General features: G+C 37.0%; 1 protein-coding gene across 6 annotated transcripts in view; it reads right to left on the bottom strand.

The window, feature by feature from the left end:
* LOC102222876 (unconventional myosin-XVIIIa-like) overlaps positions 1–13,279 on the bottom strand; it is an 85,641-nt gene that overhangs the window by 58,894 nt on the left and 13,468 nt on the right. For 2 of the 6 annotated variants that reach the window (XM_023342238.1, XM_023342237.1), the window contains exons 5-16: positions 12,781–12,858; positions 12,527–12,598; positions 8,560–8,619; positions 6,302–6,389; positions 5,844–5,950; positions 5,572–5,748; positions 5,208–5,418; positions 4,968–5,110; positions 4,594–4,694; positions 3,785–3,848; positions 3,549–3,693; positions 174–344 (exon numbers count right to left, since the gene is read on the bottom strand). In XM_023342238.1, the coding sequence (XP_023198006.1) occupies positions 174–344; positions 3,549–3,693; positions 3,785–3,848; positions 4,594–4,694; positions 4,968–5,110; positions 5,208–5,418; positions 5,572–5,748; positions 5,844–5,950; positions 6,302–6,389; positions 8,560–8,619; positions 12,527–12,598; positions 12,781–12,858 (1,417 nt within the window). The remainder of the gene's footprint in view (positions 1–173; positions 345–3,548; positions 3,694–3,784; positions 3,849–4,593; positions 4,695–4,967; positions 5,111–5,207; positions 5,419–5,571; positions 5,749–5,843; positions 5,951–6,301; positions 6,390–8,559; positions 8,620–12,526; positions 12,599–12,780; positions 12,859–13,279) is intronic. The other 4 variants (XM_023342240.1, XM_023342241.1, XM_023342236.1 and 1 more) reach the window with 3 other exon arrangements.

Here is a 13,279-nt window from a genome sequence, read left to right as displayed (position 1 = left end):
ATTCATTACTAAGATAAGCTTTACGTTTTTCTCCCATGCATGCAGTTTCCCTTAGGTGATGAGCAGGCACATATGCGTGCGAGCGTGCGCGTGTGTGAAGAAGTAGACAGAGAGTGACAAAGAGAAGCAGGGGAATGAAAAGAGTATACAGGAAAATGTATTCTGCTGAGTACCTGCATCTGCTGTGCCATTTTCCTCGGAAGCCTGGCGGATGGTGCCCGTTCTGGGCAGGGTGCCCTTGGTCTGATGCTTGAAGATGGAGGAAGAAAGCTCCTCCAGGGAGCAGCCCAGCAGGTAGGCTGCCTTCTGGGCCCACTCGTGACGTGCAAATTGTTTCCTGCCAGCTGAGACATGTGTATAAAAACCTCCATTAGTCCTTCTGCCAGCGAGTTCCAGGCAACATTTGTGACAATCACATCTTTTAGAGGGTCAGGGTTATGCTTCTGTCCATCAATGCTTTGCAAAAGTATCCATGCCCCTTTAAACTTTTAACATTTTGTCATCTTACATCTTTCAACCTCTTTTATTGAGATTTTATGTGATAGAGCAACACAATGTGGCAAGTAACTACGCAACATTTTATTAACTGAAAATCCATCATCTGAAAATAAAAAGAGAATGACAAAACAGTAAACCTACCAATACCATCAAACACCTAAACTGACAAGCCTGGCCAGGAGAGTGCAAATCATAGAAGCAGCCAATAAAGCCCATGTTAACACTCTGGAGGAGCTGCAGAGATTTGCACCTCAGGTGAGAGATGACTAACATGGAGGAGTGGTGATAAGATAGCCACTGTTGATAGAAATCCATTTTCAGTTTGTCACTAGCTAGAGGCACTCTGATGGGGCGGGAGGGGGACAATGCATGACACATTTTTCAGATTTTTACTTGTAAAGAAAATTATGCATATAAAGATATGCATAGCTCTTCAGGATGAAATCAGAAAAAGTTCAAGGCGAGTTAATATTTTTGCAAGGCACTGCAAGCAGAGCTGATGATAAACTGTAAAAAAAAAAAAGAAAAAACATGTCTGAACCATCACTGAAAAGAAAATATAACCTTGTTCATCTACAAGTTTAAAAAAAAAAAAGAAATCCACCAGGGGAATAAACACAATCAGTGAAGAACAATTTATTTACTTGACGGGGAACTTCATTTGGGAAACACAGGCGTTCTTTCATTCTTTAATCTATTAAAAATAATGATGACATCCAACACAGTAGTAAAAAACTGCAGTTATAATCCACCATGAACTGGTATCTTCTAAGTCTTTTGACAGAGAATAACTTTGGGGATTACACACAGAAAAAAAAAAAAAACAGTGGGCTCTATCGGTTTCATCACTGCGACAGAACACTTGCATGCGTCTCCTAATGCGTAGCAGAACGCTTGTGGAGTCAAGCAAAGACTTTTAAATATTTGCTTTGAATGATAGGCGGCTCAATCGGGAATTATTTAAGACATCAAAAAAGAAGAAGAAGCTGGTTTTGTCATCATAGCCTTATTTTACAGGGTCAATACAGGTATGGAGGGAAAAGGTTTTAAAAGGTGAAATATGTCCATCTGTACACATGTGCTTCAACAACAGCAATTATGGGGTAAACCTTTTCCAATTAACACTTGTCAGATAAATGGATTGACAGTACAGTAAAGACAAAAGCAAGCTCCTTTTACATGGCTCCTGACATAACTATGGATAAACAGAGATCATTGCTGCCCTCTTGTGTTACAAAATGAGGTTACACTCCTGAAAAACTGATTTTAGAAGTGCTCTGGAGCAGTCAGCCGAGGCAACAAACATGTTTTCAGAAGTGCAGAATATTCTAATGAATAAACATAACTTTTGAATGTGTATAAGTCAAAATGTTTTCACTGTGTTGCATCTATGGTTCTAGAACTTTATCACCATACAGCACACCTTATTAAGAAGAATAGCTCTGACAAAAACCTTCCCAAATTCAAATGTCATGCTAATCAGAAGAACATTAGTTTGATTCTGCATTCACAGACAATATCCAGTACTGGGAATGTTTTAAAATTAGTCCCTAATGGTGTTATAGCGCCATCAGAAAGATTGGTAGCCAGCTGGAGGATATCACTGACACTAATTGGGCGAGCTAGTCTGCATAAGCAACTGTGCAGACGTAATGAAGGGTGAAGAAACGTTTCAAAAAACACAAGATACTTCACCCCGTGCAGACTGCTACTATGCAGTCTTTGTGACTTTAACGTTTAATATGTTCAGTGCATTTTAGTGACACTCATAAAAAAAACACATTTTGTAAGATCAAATCCTAAAGACTTAGACTTCCATTTGGATATGATCATTTTATTCAATTTCTAAGACCCTATGAGAATGTGATGCAGAGGACAGAAATGTAAAAAATATCAAAATTAGATTTTTCTTTTTTTTTGTCATGTTACAACCATATATTTTACTAAGATTGTGTGACAGACCATTTCAAAATAGTCCATAATTGTGCATTTCAAGTAAAAAACCTGAAAAGTGTTAGTCAGGAAGAAGAAAACCATTATTGAAGTCTCTTTTTTTTTTACCAAAAGCCATGTAGGGAATATAGGACAACAGCCTAACAGGACAAGGTATTCAGACCAGATTAGGCTGACGATATTTTGTAATTTTCTCTTTCAAGAAAGAAAAAGAACTAGGAATTTGTAGAAGAAGATTAGTGCATTTTCTTATATTCTCTTAAACCTTCTCCCTCTCCTCTATCCTTACTTTTCTATTTCCCTGTTAACTTTTTCTTCCTTTCTTTTTTTCTCCCTTTTCCATCTCGATGCGATTGAAGTGAACCCAAAACAAACTAATAGTTTTCCAGTAAAAAAGATCAAATAGAGCATTACAGTCAATGGTGTAATATCCATTCTAATGTTTATGTTAACATCTGCTTCCACTATTTCTGAAAGACATAACCTAATCAGTTGCAACATGAATTGCTAATGTTTTGAACAGTTTCCCTGCCATTTCATTTATTGTTGCAAATTGTATAAGCACTGTACACCAGGGAAAAAAACTTGAAACAGTCAAAAGAAAGCCAGCATAACATTCACACAGCAGCCATAACCCTAAGATGTCATAAGTATGCAACTAGTGTAGATATTCAATTATTTCTTCACCTTTTCATATGCAAGTAGTATTAGTTGTAAGGCATACATTTCCCCAACAATGTGATATTTCATTTGGGGCTGCAGATTGGTGAAGCTCAGTGTAATGATCTGTGCATTGTGCAACATCTCTTTCTAAGTGCAAATGCATAATTCAGCTGCCTTGGTTACATCTTTCTTGCATCATACAAGTGATGGTTTCAAAATGCAGCCTCAACATTGACACATCAAGTAAAAAGCTGCTGAAAAAAATAGCAAATGGAGGAGAGGAATGGGGGCTGAGGGGTGGATTACAAACTCAAAGATTTTTAATAGTTCACACACTGCTATGATTATCATTATTACCACTAATAATGATGCCACTATGAGGGGGAAAAATGTTTTTCGGGGTTTTTTTCTTGTTTGACGTAAATAAATCTTACTCTTGGTAGCTCCAGCTGCTCCGAGATGATAGATGGCCCCAAGAACCAGCCAGAGGGCCCGCTGCTCATCCGCACTGATCCCAAGGACCTTCAGGGCTACTTGCAGTTTGGAAAACTGCTGAGAGGCCCGCTGCTTATCCTCTGCCTAACAGATTTTTATAAAGATTACTTCGGCTTTATAAGAGGTCAAAGTAATATCTTCAAAGGCCAATCTCCACTTGCGGGGCAGCATTTACCTTATTCTGCGGCGTGATTCCAAATGCATTGTTGTCAGCAAAGTGGTTGAGGTGCAGCTCCGTTCTGATGGGGAAAAAAGATAAGGAAATGACAGCTGACAGAATATTATTGAAATACACCATGTAGAGCCCTGCAAAAGTATCCAAACCCTTAGACTTTTTCACATTTTGTCATATTCTAAACAAAATCTTTGATACATTATTTGGGGGATTAGATGGACCAACACAAACCAGTGCATCATTTTTAAAATGGAAGGTAAATGATACTTAGCTTTCATGCACACACTTATATTTACAAAGTATTGGTCAATACTTTTTAAAATGACTTTTCCAAAAGTTTCCCAAATGAATGACAATGTTGCTGCCTCATTCAGTGTTATATCCATTTTTTGTTTCCCACTTCACATAAGGGTATTGCATGTAAGGTGGAATATCTTGGTATGTTTGTCAGTTGTTCCATACTCTTTCCATTTTTAGAGTATTATTGGAATATTGCTCTGTGAGATGTTCAAAGCATGGAGAAATTGTTTTATAATCTAATCATGTATTAAAGCCGACAACTTTCCTTTTATTATTATTTTTCAAAAACTATGTTATCTTTTGTTTACAGCTAAATACTCCTTTGTGTTGGTCTGTCACAAAAAAAAATAATCAAAACCACATAGCAGTTTGTGGTTCAAATTTATAAAAATGTGGAAAAAGCTCTAAAGGTGCAAATAGTTCTGGAAGGCACCATTTGTGTGTCACAAATTAAATACAGAACAGAGCAGTCTTGTTATTTTAATTGGCTAAATAGCATCAATACTGACCTAAGAGCACTATCTACTCCAGCCATCAGGTAGTAAAACACGTTGAAAGTGGACTCCCCTTCTGGTCTCCTCGTCACCCTCATTTTCTCTAAAAGCATCGTCTGTGAAGTCACAATAAAACCAAGTTGACAAAATTATCTAAAAATCAATTCTTTGTACACATGTAGCACTTAATTATAGATCTGAATGGAGTTTGGTTGCAGTGAAGTGTCAGAAAGGGTTTTGATTAATGCATCGATTTTGCAATTCGTGCAAAAACCAAAGAAACAGCTAGAACCACAACAACATGAATTAAACAAGGAGAATACAAAAAAGAAGAAAAAAAACACACACAAAAATTGGTCTGCTTTTTCTCCCAGTGTGTTTGTGCTTACCTGGATAGAGGCTGATGTCACCAGGCCTGCCTGGTCGAAATCCAGGGAAACGATGTGGGAGAAGCGACTTGCGTTCCCATTAAGGGAAGTCGAAGCATTTCCAAAAGCCTCCAAAATTGAATACACTGCCTGCCATTTTTCTGCTACAATGAACCAAATTGAAGTGCTGGTAACTGGAAGAGCTTAACAAAAAGTAATTGACAAATAAAGCATAATTTGAATACATCCTTTCCAACTTACTGGAGAATGATTTGTTGGTGCTTCCAGCGATGGTAACCAGGTACTGGATGATGTGCTGACAGTTGGTGGTCTTGCCACTTCCACTCTTGCCAAGCAAGACAATGGACTGATCCTGACGAGTTGTAAGGAGGCTTCTATAGGCAGCCTGCGCCAAGCTGTAAATGTGGGGTGCTGTGTCTTCTTTTCTGCAGCCTTTGAACATCTGCATGACCTGGACAGGAAAAAAGATGAGAACAGAAATAGGACTCATGTTCACACAGTTGAAATAGGATGTTCAACTCTCAGCGCATCCATTTCAAGCTGATTCAGAAGACGTGCATGCATTTAAAAAATAAATAAATAAATAAAAAACACTGCTGCCTACCTTCTCAGAATACATAGAGGGGGCACTAATTGGGTTAATGACCACCATGTTGGGCCCAGCGTGGGCGTGCAGGAGGTTGCTGCCATAACGTTGCCGCAGTGAGTGCATCACGCTCGACTCGTTCAAATATTGCAGAGAGGCCAAGTCCTCCACTCGGTCAAACAGCGGCGGATTTGCCTAGAGTTCAAAGGCAGAGGCGGTCACACACACACAAATTCACCAAGAGCCTTTGATTATGGATGAGGCTAAGAGTTGATGTGATGATTAAGTACCTTCTCTACATCATCTTCATCCACCTCCAATAAAGATCCATCACTCTCCAGGCGGATTTTTACCTTCCCCTCTGGCAGGCTGTCTGCCTCCGTCTTCAAGAGAGTGGCTGCATTATCACAAATTAGGAAATTCATTGAATGTGACATCTGATCTGGACCTTCTCTTTCATGTCACATGGCTTAGGGCAGTTGCATATATTTTAATAATGCATGAGATTCAATAAAGCATAACATGCATGTTGTTTTGAGAACACTACAGTGAAATACATTCGGTCTGAGGTAAACAAGAGCAGTCAAATTAACGGCAATGTTTCTAAAAGCATTTTATGTGCTTCAAAACACCCACATCTGTACTTTTCGCAATCAAATGTCACCACATGCCAACTGGCAGGAGAGGGAGTTTAACATATCTATTCATCATAACAAATGCAGATTTTAAAAAAAATAATAATACAAACCCAGAGAAAATCCATCCTTGTGGACAAGCCATACTTTTTCCGTTTCATACCAGGCCTTTTCTGCCTTCAACTGTTCCTCTGTCTTCACCTGTTAAAGCAAAACAATCAGAAGGAGATGTGTGTTTATAAACAATGTTCAAACATTAGAAATGTCAAAATCTAAAAAAAAAAAAAAAATTATTGCATTTTTTATATTTTGGAACACACTTTGGTGTGGAAGTTATTTGCTGAGTGTAGGTATTTTCATCAACAGTATGCTACTTTCACATACATTCAGAGTCAGGACAGAGATATTAGAATCTATTAAAAAGGTTACTGTAATTTCTATGATATACTAGAGCATGCCTGTGGATTTTTAAGATTGACTTTAAGAACCAGCAAGAAGGCAAAGTGTATTACAGCAAAAGGTGTTTCTTTAAGAACCAGTGTCCTGCACGTTTTAGATGCTCCCCTGGTTCAACACACCTCAATCAAATCAATTATTTATTGAAAGCCTCTGTAGAACTTGAAGAGAAAACTGAGGAGGTAATACTGACATTAATTCAGCTGCCGTAATCTTGTGATGATTTCACACCATTTTCACACCGTATTAAAGTCTCATGCGAGCATTAAACACACCGTAAAGCAGAAGCTCCTTCATAAAAATCTGTTAATGATCCACAGGAGTTGTGTTTGTTTTTATTTTTGCCTTGGAACATAAATGGCTTAAAAACCATGAAATATTACTTTGGGTAATATTGGTTACTCCCTCTTGTGTCAAATCTCTACCCTGGTAGTTTGTTTTTACCGCTATAAAAAAACAATTTCCAAGAAAAGATTTTGATAGTGGAATCATCTATTATTGCTCTATTTTCTTCCCTTTAGTGTTAAACAACTCTCTTTCATGGCTTTTGAATATCTCAGAGAAAGGACTTCATTCTTATGCAAAGATATGGAGAAGTAGTTAAAAAAAAACTAGCTACTTTAAAAGTGCCAATAGTTATTAGAAGACACTAAAAACAGCTTGAAATGTCAACTATGATAACTTGCTTCTTTTTTTTTTAAATAATTAAATCTCATTTCACAGCTACTGTTCTCTGTTCTCACACAGTGTGACATCACCTCTTCCCCACATGTAAATGTCCAATGTATGCTAATGGTATGAAGGAAATTTGAATGTTGTTCTTCATTTTTATGTTATAGCTGTTAAAGAGAAATTGCTGTTGTGCAAAAACACAAAACTGGCCACAAAATTCATATTGGTGGATCTGTAATTAATATACTCTACAGCGGCATCTCTCCACTGATATTAAAGTACCTGTATGATTGGAGAGCACTGGTCTGTTTTCTTGTTTCACAACCTGAGTCCATTATTCAGTAGCCTTCTACAAAATCATTTCAGTTTTTATGGCTTATCTTCCAATACAAATTTAAAACACTCTGTGTTTACTAAGTGTACACTCAACTCAGTCAGGATTAATACTACATCTTCCCTCTGTAGACATCACAGGCAGAAGGCAAGACGAGTTTTTTTTCCATCCACACCAAGAACATTACACACAGTAAAACACCCTGCTTTGATTGACTAAAAGAAACAGAACCGAGTACAAGCAGGTCAAAGTGTCAAGAGAAAAGTCATGCACAGAAAGCTACAACATCTAGGGGGGATTAAATGAAATAAATGCAATAAATACTAAATATTTCGGCTTCTCTCTCTTACAGTTTGATATAGCACAAAGTTGAAATCCACATGAAATAAAACACATTTAAAATATTTGTATTGCTTCTTTCTTCAGATATAAAGATCATGTTTGTCAGAATCTGGTCCAACAAGGACAAAGAAAAACTTATTTTTCACAGAGTTCTTGCAATAAAAGACATCATTGCGTTATCCAACCATTACAGCTGTGTACTTATTTTGCATTTAATTATATACTCTTACATAAGAATAGTGCTCATGTTGTAAAGTGCAAAGTGCCTCCTCAGGAAAGTGGAGCTGACCATTAAGCTCCAGTTGCTTTTATTTTTTACCAGAAAAAAAATTATAAATGAAGATCCAAAAAGCAGTCAGCTGGACATTTCATGGATATATCAACTAATGAGTTCTTACTTTAGGAGGAGAAACTTGAAAAGGGAGTGCTTTAGGGAAGTTCCGGGCTTTTAGGTGGTAAAACTGCTTTACAAAACACTGCAACAGTTTCTGCTTAATATGTCAAGAACCAAAACAATATAATAAATCATGCAATCAGCACTGCAACCGGCTGTAGTTACGGTCAGACCTTAGTTGCAGCTAAGTGTGCTGCCTGAAGGATGGCCACTGGGTCCTCAATAATCTTGGACTGGAAAAGGGAAGAATTATAATCGACAGGTAAATGTCACATTCATTTGGAATCACCAAAATAGACCCAAATGCACAGCAGTGAAACAAATAATAGTGGATTATTGTAAATAATTAAAAAATAACACTTTAACAAGAGCAACAAAAAAAAAAAAGAAATGCAAGAAAATGCAAACGACTCTGATAGGATTAGATGCTAAATTGAGCAACTCCTGTAGCTGGTGTTCAAGTACAAACTCATCTATTACTCTGCCAAGTACATATATATGCAATAGATGCATTAATTTGAGATGAGATGTCACTCTGGGTGAAAAACAGAACTCTCAATGTTAATATCTGCTGGTGGAAATTTTCAGCTTAAAACAGTCCTAACCAAAGATCAGCTGGTCAGAAAAACCCACCCTGTTTACTCTCGCCAAACAAAAGTATTAAAAATACAATGAAGTCACTAAAAATAAATTTTAATTTCCTGCCAAAGACATGAGGGGAAGCTTTCCACAGAATGTCATTTGTACTTGCTTTGGCGAGGTTCCATCAAACTGGCGAAAGAGCAAATTGATCAGCAGAAGAATCTGTTTTTGGTTGTTCATTCTGGGTTATGCTAGATTTGGAAATATTGACAGCCTTTGCCAAGTCTCCAAGCTAGTTGTGCTAACTTACGAAAGATGCTGAAATATCTACTCTGAATCATTTGTCTGTTTTAAATAAGTAAAACCCATTTTTTGAGCAACTGCTCTACTGCACACAGCAAAATTTCACTTGTGCTTCGAAAATACATCATTCATAACTCACAGCTGGAGGGATAGAGAGAAATATTTGTAAAGCTTATAATTATAGTTTCTAAAAAGAAATATATTTTTAAAAAAGGAGCAATCAGAGAAATCTTTACAAAGCCTTTTATTTGAATATCTGTCACACTGGTTGTATCATCACTAATGAATCGGTTCCATCATTGGGCTTTCTGCATGAGTACAGTGAAGCACTCAGATAAAGTCAAAGATTTTAAACTTTGAAGACAAAGTTTGCTTGGAAGAGAAAATATCTTTTGACACACACCATGTGATTACAGAATAAACCAAAAGATTTGGCAAAAGATTTTGTCTAAATCAAGTGGAACTCAGAATGACTTGATGCACCACCTGAACACTGAGGCTTCAGAACTAACAACTTCAGAAAAGTTGTACTATTTTATTGAAAGACATTTTCCCAGATTGTAAGAATTTTGGGTGTAACTTCTGTTGTTTCTTACATTAATTCTATTTTCTTTAGCGTTGCAGTTCCTTCTCTTACAAACAGTCTCATGTTTTGGACAATTTCTTTTTCCAGATCTCTATTATAGAGGGACGAAATATATAACATCTTGTGGCATGATTTCCATTTGAAACATTTCTACTTTGCTTGCAACTACGTCTGATTTGAATAAAAAGTTTGCTTGGAAGAGAAAATATCTTTTGCCACACACCATGTATAATTCATGTATCGTAGGAGGTCCATAACCTCGTCTATTGTTTTAACTGACAGCTCTCGTGTCGAAGAAATACTTTTCATAAATCAGCCAGGTGCAGCTGCTCATTAAGGCCTGCAAGCACTTGCTTATTTGCATAACAAGAGTTTTGCGAGTATTTGTTTTAAAAATGCAAATTACACTGTGAATTGAGGTTTTATCCTCTGCTTGATCACAAAAAGTAAAAATAATACAGGTTATAAAAAAACTTACAAAATTCTTTGCGCTCCATTCTAGAAACTTTTTAATTGAAACAACCTGTCTAATCTGATATTTTATTGTTTTACAGTGTAAAGAAATGAATAAGCATGTACTGTATATTGAGATTGTGTCTGTTTTACTTTTTGCTTGTAAGATTTTTTACTACATTAATTCTGAAAATATCCTTTATCTCACACATCAATCTGATTAAATAAGACTGTGCCATTTCCAGCTTAATACTAGAAACACTTAATGCACATGTGCATTCCAAGACTGTACAAAGTGCAATATAAATCAAACATTACTTGCCACAATGTAAATATAACCTTGTTGACACTTTCTTAAACCTGGTCAAGAACCCTAGACAGGAGAATTCCAACTGCCCCTCCTGACTCCCATTGGTTTATGTCACATTAGTACTTTTCAAGCCTCTGCACAAACCAAGAAAACAGCAGGAAGTCAAAGACAAGCAGGCAGGCAGGGTAACATAGACCACAGAGGGGTCAGTGGAGGAAAGCATGCTTTAACTCCAGCACTCAATGTCCTAAGGAGTGCACTGAGCCCACAGTAAAAGCAGCCATACCTAAGAAACTCTGTGGCCTCTGGGCCTCTAACCATGCAGAGAGCAAATAATAAAGGAGAAAGGCAGAATCCAGTGGCCCACAAAAAAGCAAAAGAAAAATCTGACTTTAGAACATCACAGGAAAAAGAAAAGATACATAGAAAGGGCTCTTTGCACTTTAGACACACAGATAACTGCTTGCAGTTCATGGCCATAACATCCAGAAGTGGCAAAATAGTTAAATCACTGTAGTGTAGCTACTTCACTAAAATACATAATACAATACATTTGATACAAGAGATGTTACAAAAGAATGACCAACAAGTAACAATCCAAAGATTATCAGAATCGCTCTCATTTTCTCCCATTTTATCTAGTTAGCAAACCGTAAATCTAGAAAGCATTTACACTTAGCAGTCAGACGTTTAATACAATCATCATGGGCATGAAGACAAAAAACTTGGGGTGTTTAGTAATGCATTTAACAGTTTGTTTTTTATAATTGGTTGATCACAAGTCACTGATTTTTAAAAATCAAGACTTTGGTGAACAAACCTGAATTTATTATGGAGAGAAACCACATACTTTTTAGAATCATCAATAAAATTTTGATTTAATTGCAGGTCCATATTTATTTCTAATCAGAAATGGTAATGTTCACTTAAACTACTTGGTGTTGTGCCACAGACACACCTTTTGAAAGCAATAGTATTCAGATAATACTGACAAGCCTGTTGTCAGTCTGGTGCAAATAGAATTGATACTATGACCACCATGTTTGACAGCTGCTAAAGTGCTGACCCCAAGGAAAGCTTTGAGGGTCGGGAAAATGATGTAGGAATGTGTGTGACCAACAAGAAACAGGATTTAAAAGCGTAAACAATCATTAGAAATCCTTTCCGACAAGAAAAGGTGAGACATTACTTTAAATTTGAGGCACTGGCTCATCTAACAAGCCAGTAATTCGCCATTATTTTGTTCCCAAAAGAACGGTACAGAGACTTCCAAGCCAAGTTATTTTTGCATGGTGCTGATGTCAATACCACACAACAACTCCCGTGCTCCCCCACTGTCGACTTTATTTTGGAAAACTCGCAGCTGTGAAGAATTGTGCAAATTACCGTTATAAAAGCTGTTCACATTAGTGCTGCTTTCCAAAAAAAAATAAAAAATATACAAAGTTTGATAAGTACATTGTGTTGATGTGCTTAAAAGAAGAAAACCAAAGAAATGACAAGACCAAACCTAACAGCTACCCCAAACATTTTATGTCAATAATGTGACAGCTCTGTGTTACAACTTACAACAGCCCCTCTCTGCAGCATAAATATTATATCAAATATTTAAAGTGTCCAAATTTATCCAATATCCATGCCTGTGACATGTGCATGTAAACTTTTAACTGTAACTGTGTGATCAAAAATTGGCAAAAATTATAGGTTCATATTTTTGGTGTCAGGATTCAGTAACAGGAAACTTATATGACTTGTGTCCTTTGGCAGAGTAACTCCAGAATCTGAAAACTTGTCAGAAAAATTGCCTTCCATCTGGATAAGCAAGCAGCAGAGTCAAGCTAGTAATCAGAAAAGCCCAGACCAAGCACGCCAAATAAAGACCAGCAACAGGGCAAAGATAAGTTACATTATTGCCGTCTAGAGTGAAGATCTTCCTGACACGCTTGTGGTCTTCCTCAGAAGGAATCAGCTCAGGAGCCTAAAATCGAGTAGCAACAATTGCAAATCCATAGCCAGAAGGTAAAGTTAATGGACCAAAAGAAACCCATGTAACTGTCTGCTGGAAGAAAAACTCATAACTGATAGTAAATAGAAGAATATGATGAACAAGAAAAATATGTTGTACTTTTAAATGTGAAAAGCACACACTGTAATGTGTACCTTTGCAGTAGAATTGTCCTGTGCAGCAGGGGATGGTTTACCGTTGGGCACCGCAGGGGAGCAAGACGTCTCCTTTACCTTACATCATTTATGCAAATATTCACAGACACACAGAGAAAAACATGCGCACACAGAGATGACATTAAGATGAGGCGATGGCAGTACACTTGACAATTATGTTTCAGTGTGCATTCTATTTTAACCTTAGTCTAAAACAGCTACCATCAACTACTGCTACTCCCATATAATTTGGTGTTCCGGTTGATTCAATCAGGAAATGAACATGGCTGTTAAAGAAAATTGCTTCATTAGGAGGTGCAGTTAAGGAATAAAATGGTTCGCAGCTTTTATCTGTTTAGTATCAACAACAATTTGCTGCTAATTTCTTGAGGGTAATTTAAAAAAATTTAAACAAGCCTTAGCTGAACATGCAGGATGTTCTTCCCAAGGAACCAGAGCGGAGTTTATCGAAATTAGCTCTTAAGAAGTCATAACGGGA

This window comes from Xiphophorus maculatus, chromosome 11 (genome assembly GCF_002775205.1).
Source record: "Xiphophorus maculatus strain JP 163 A chromosome 11, X_maculatus-5.0-male, whole genome shotgun sequence".
NCBI classification, from domain to species: domain Eukaryota; kingdom Metazoa; phylum Chordata; class Actinopteri; order Cyprinodontiformes; family Poeciliidae; genus Xiphophorus; species Xiphophorus maculatus.
Note: the sequence above shows the minus strand (reverse complement) of the source record. Positions and strands in the feature narration are given on the sequence as shown.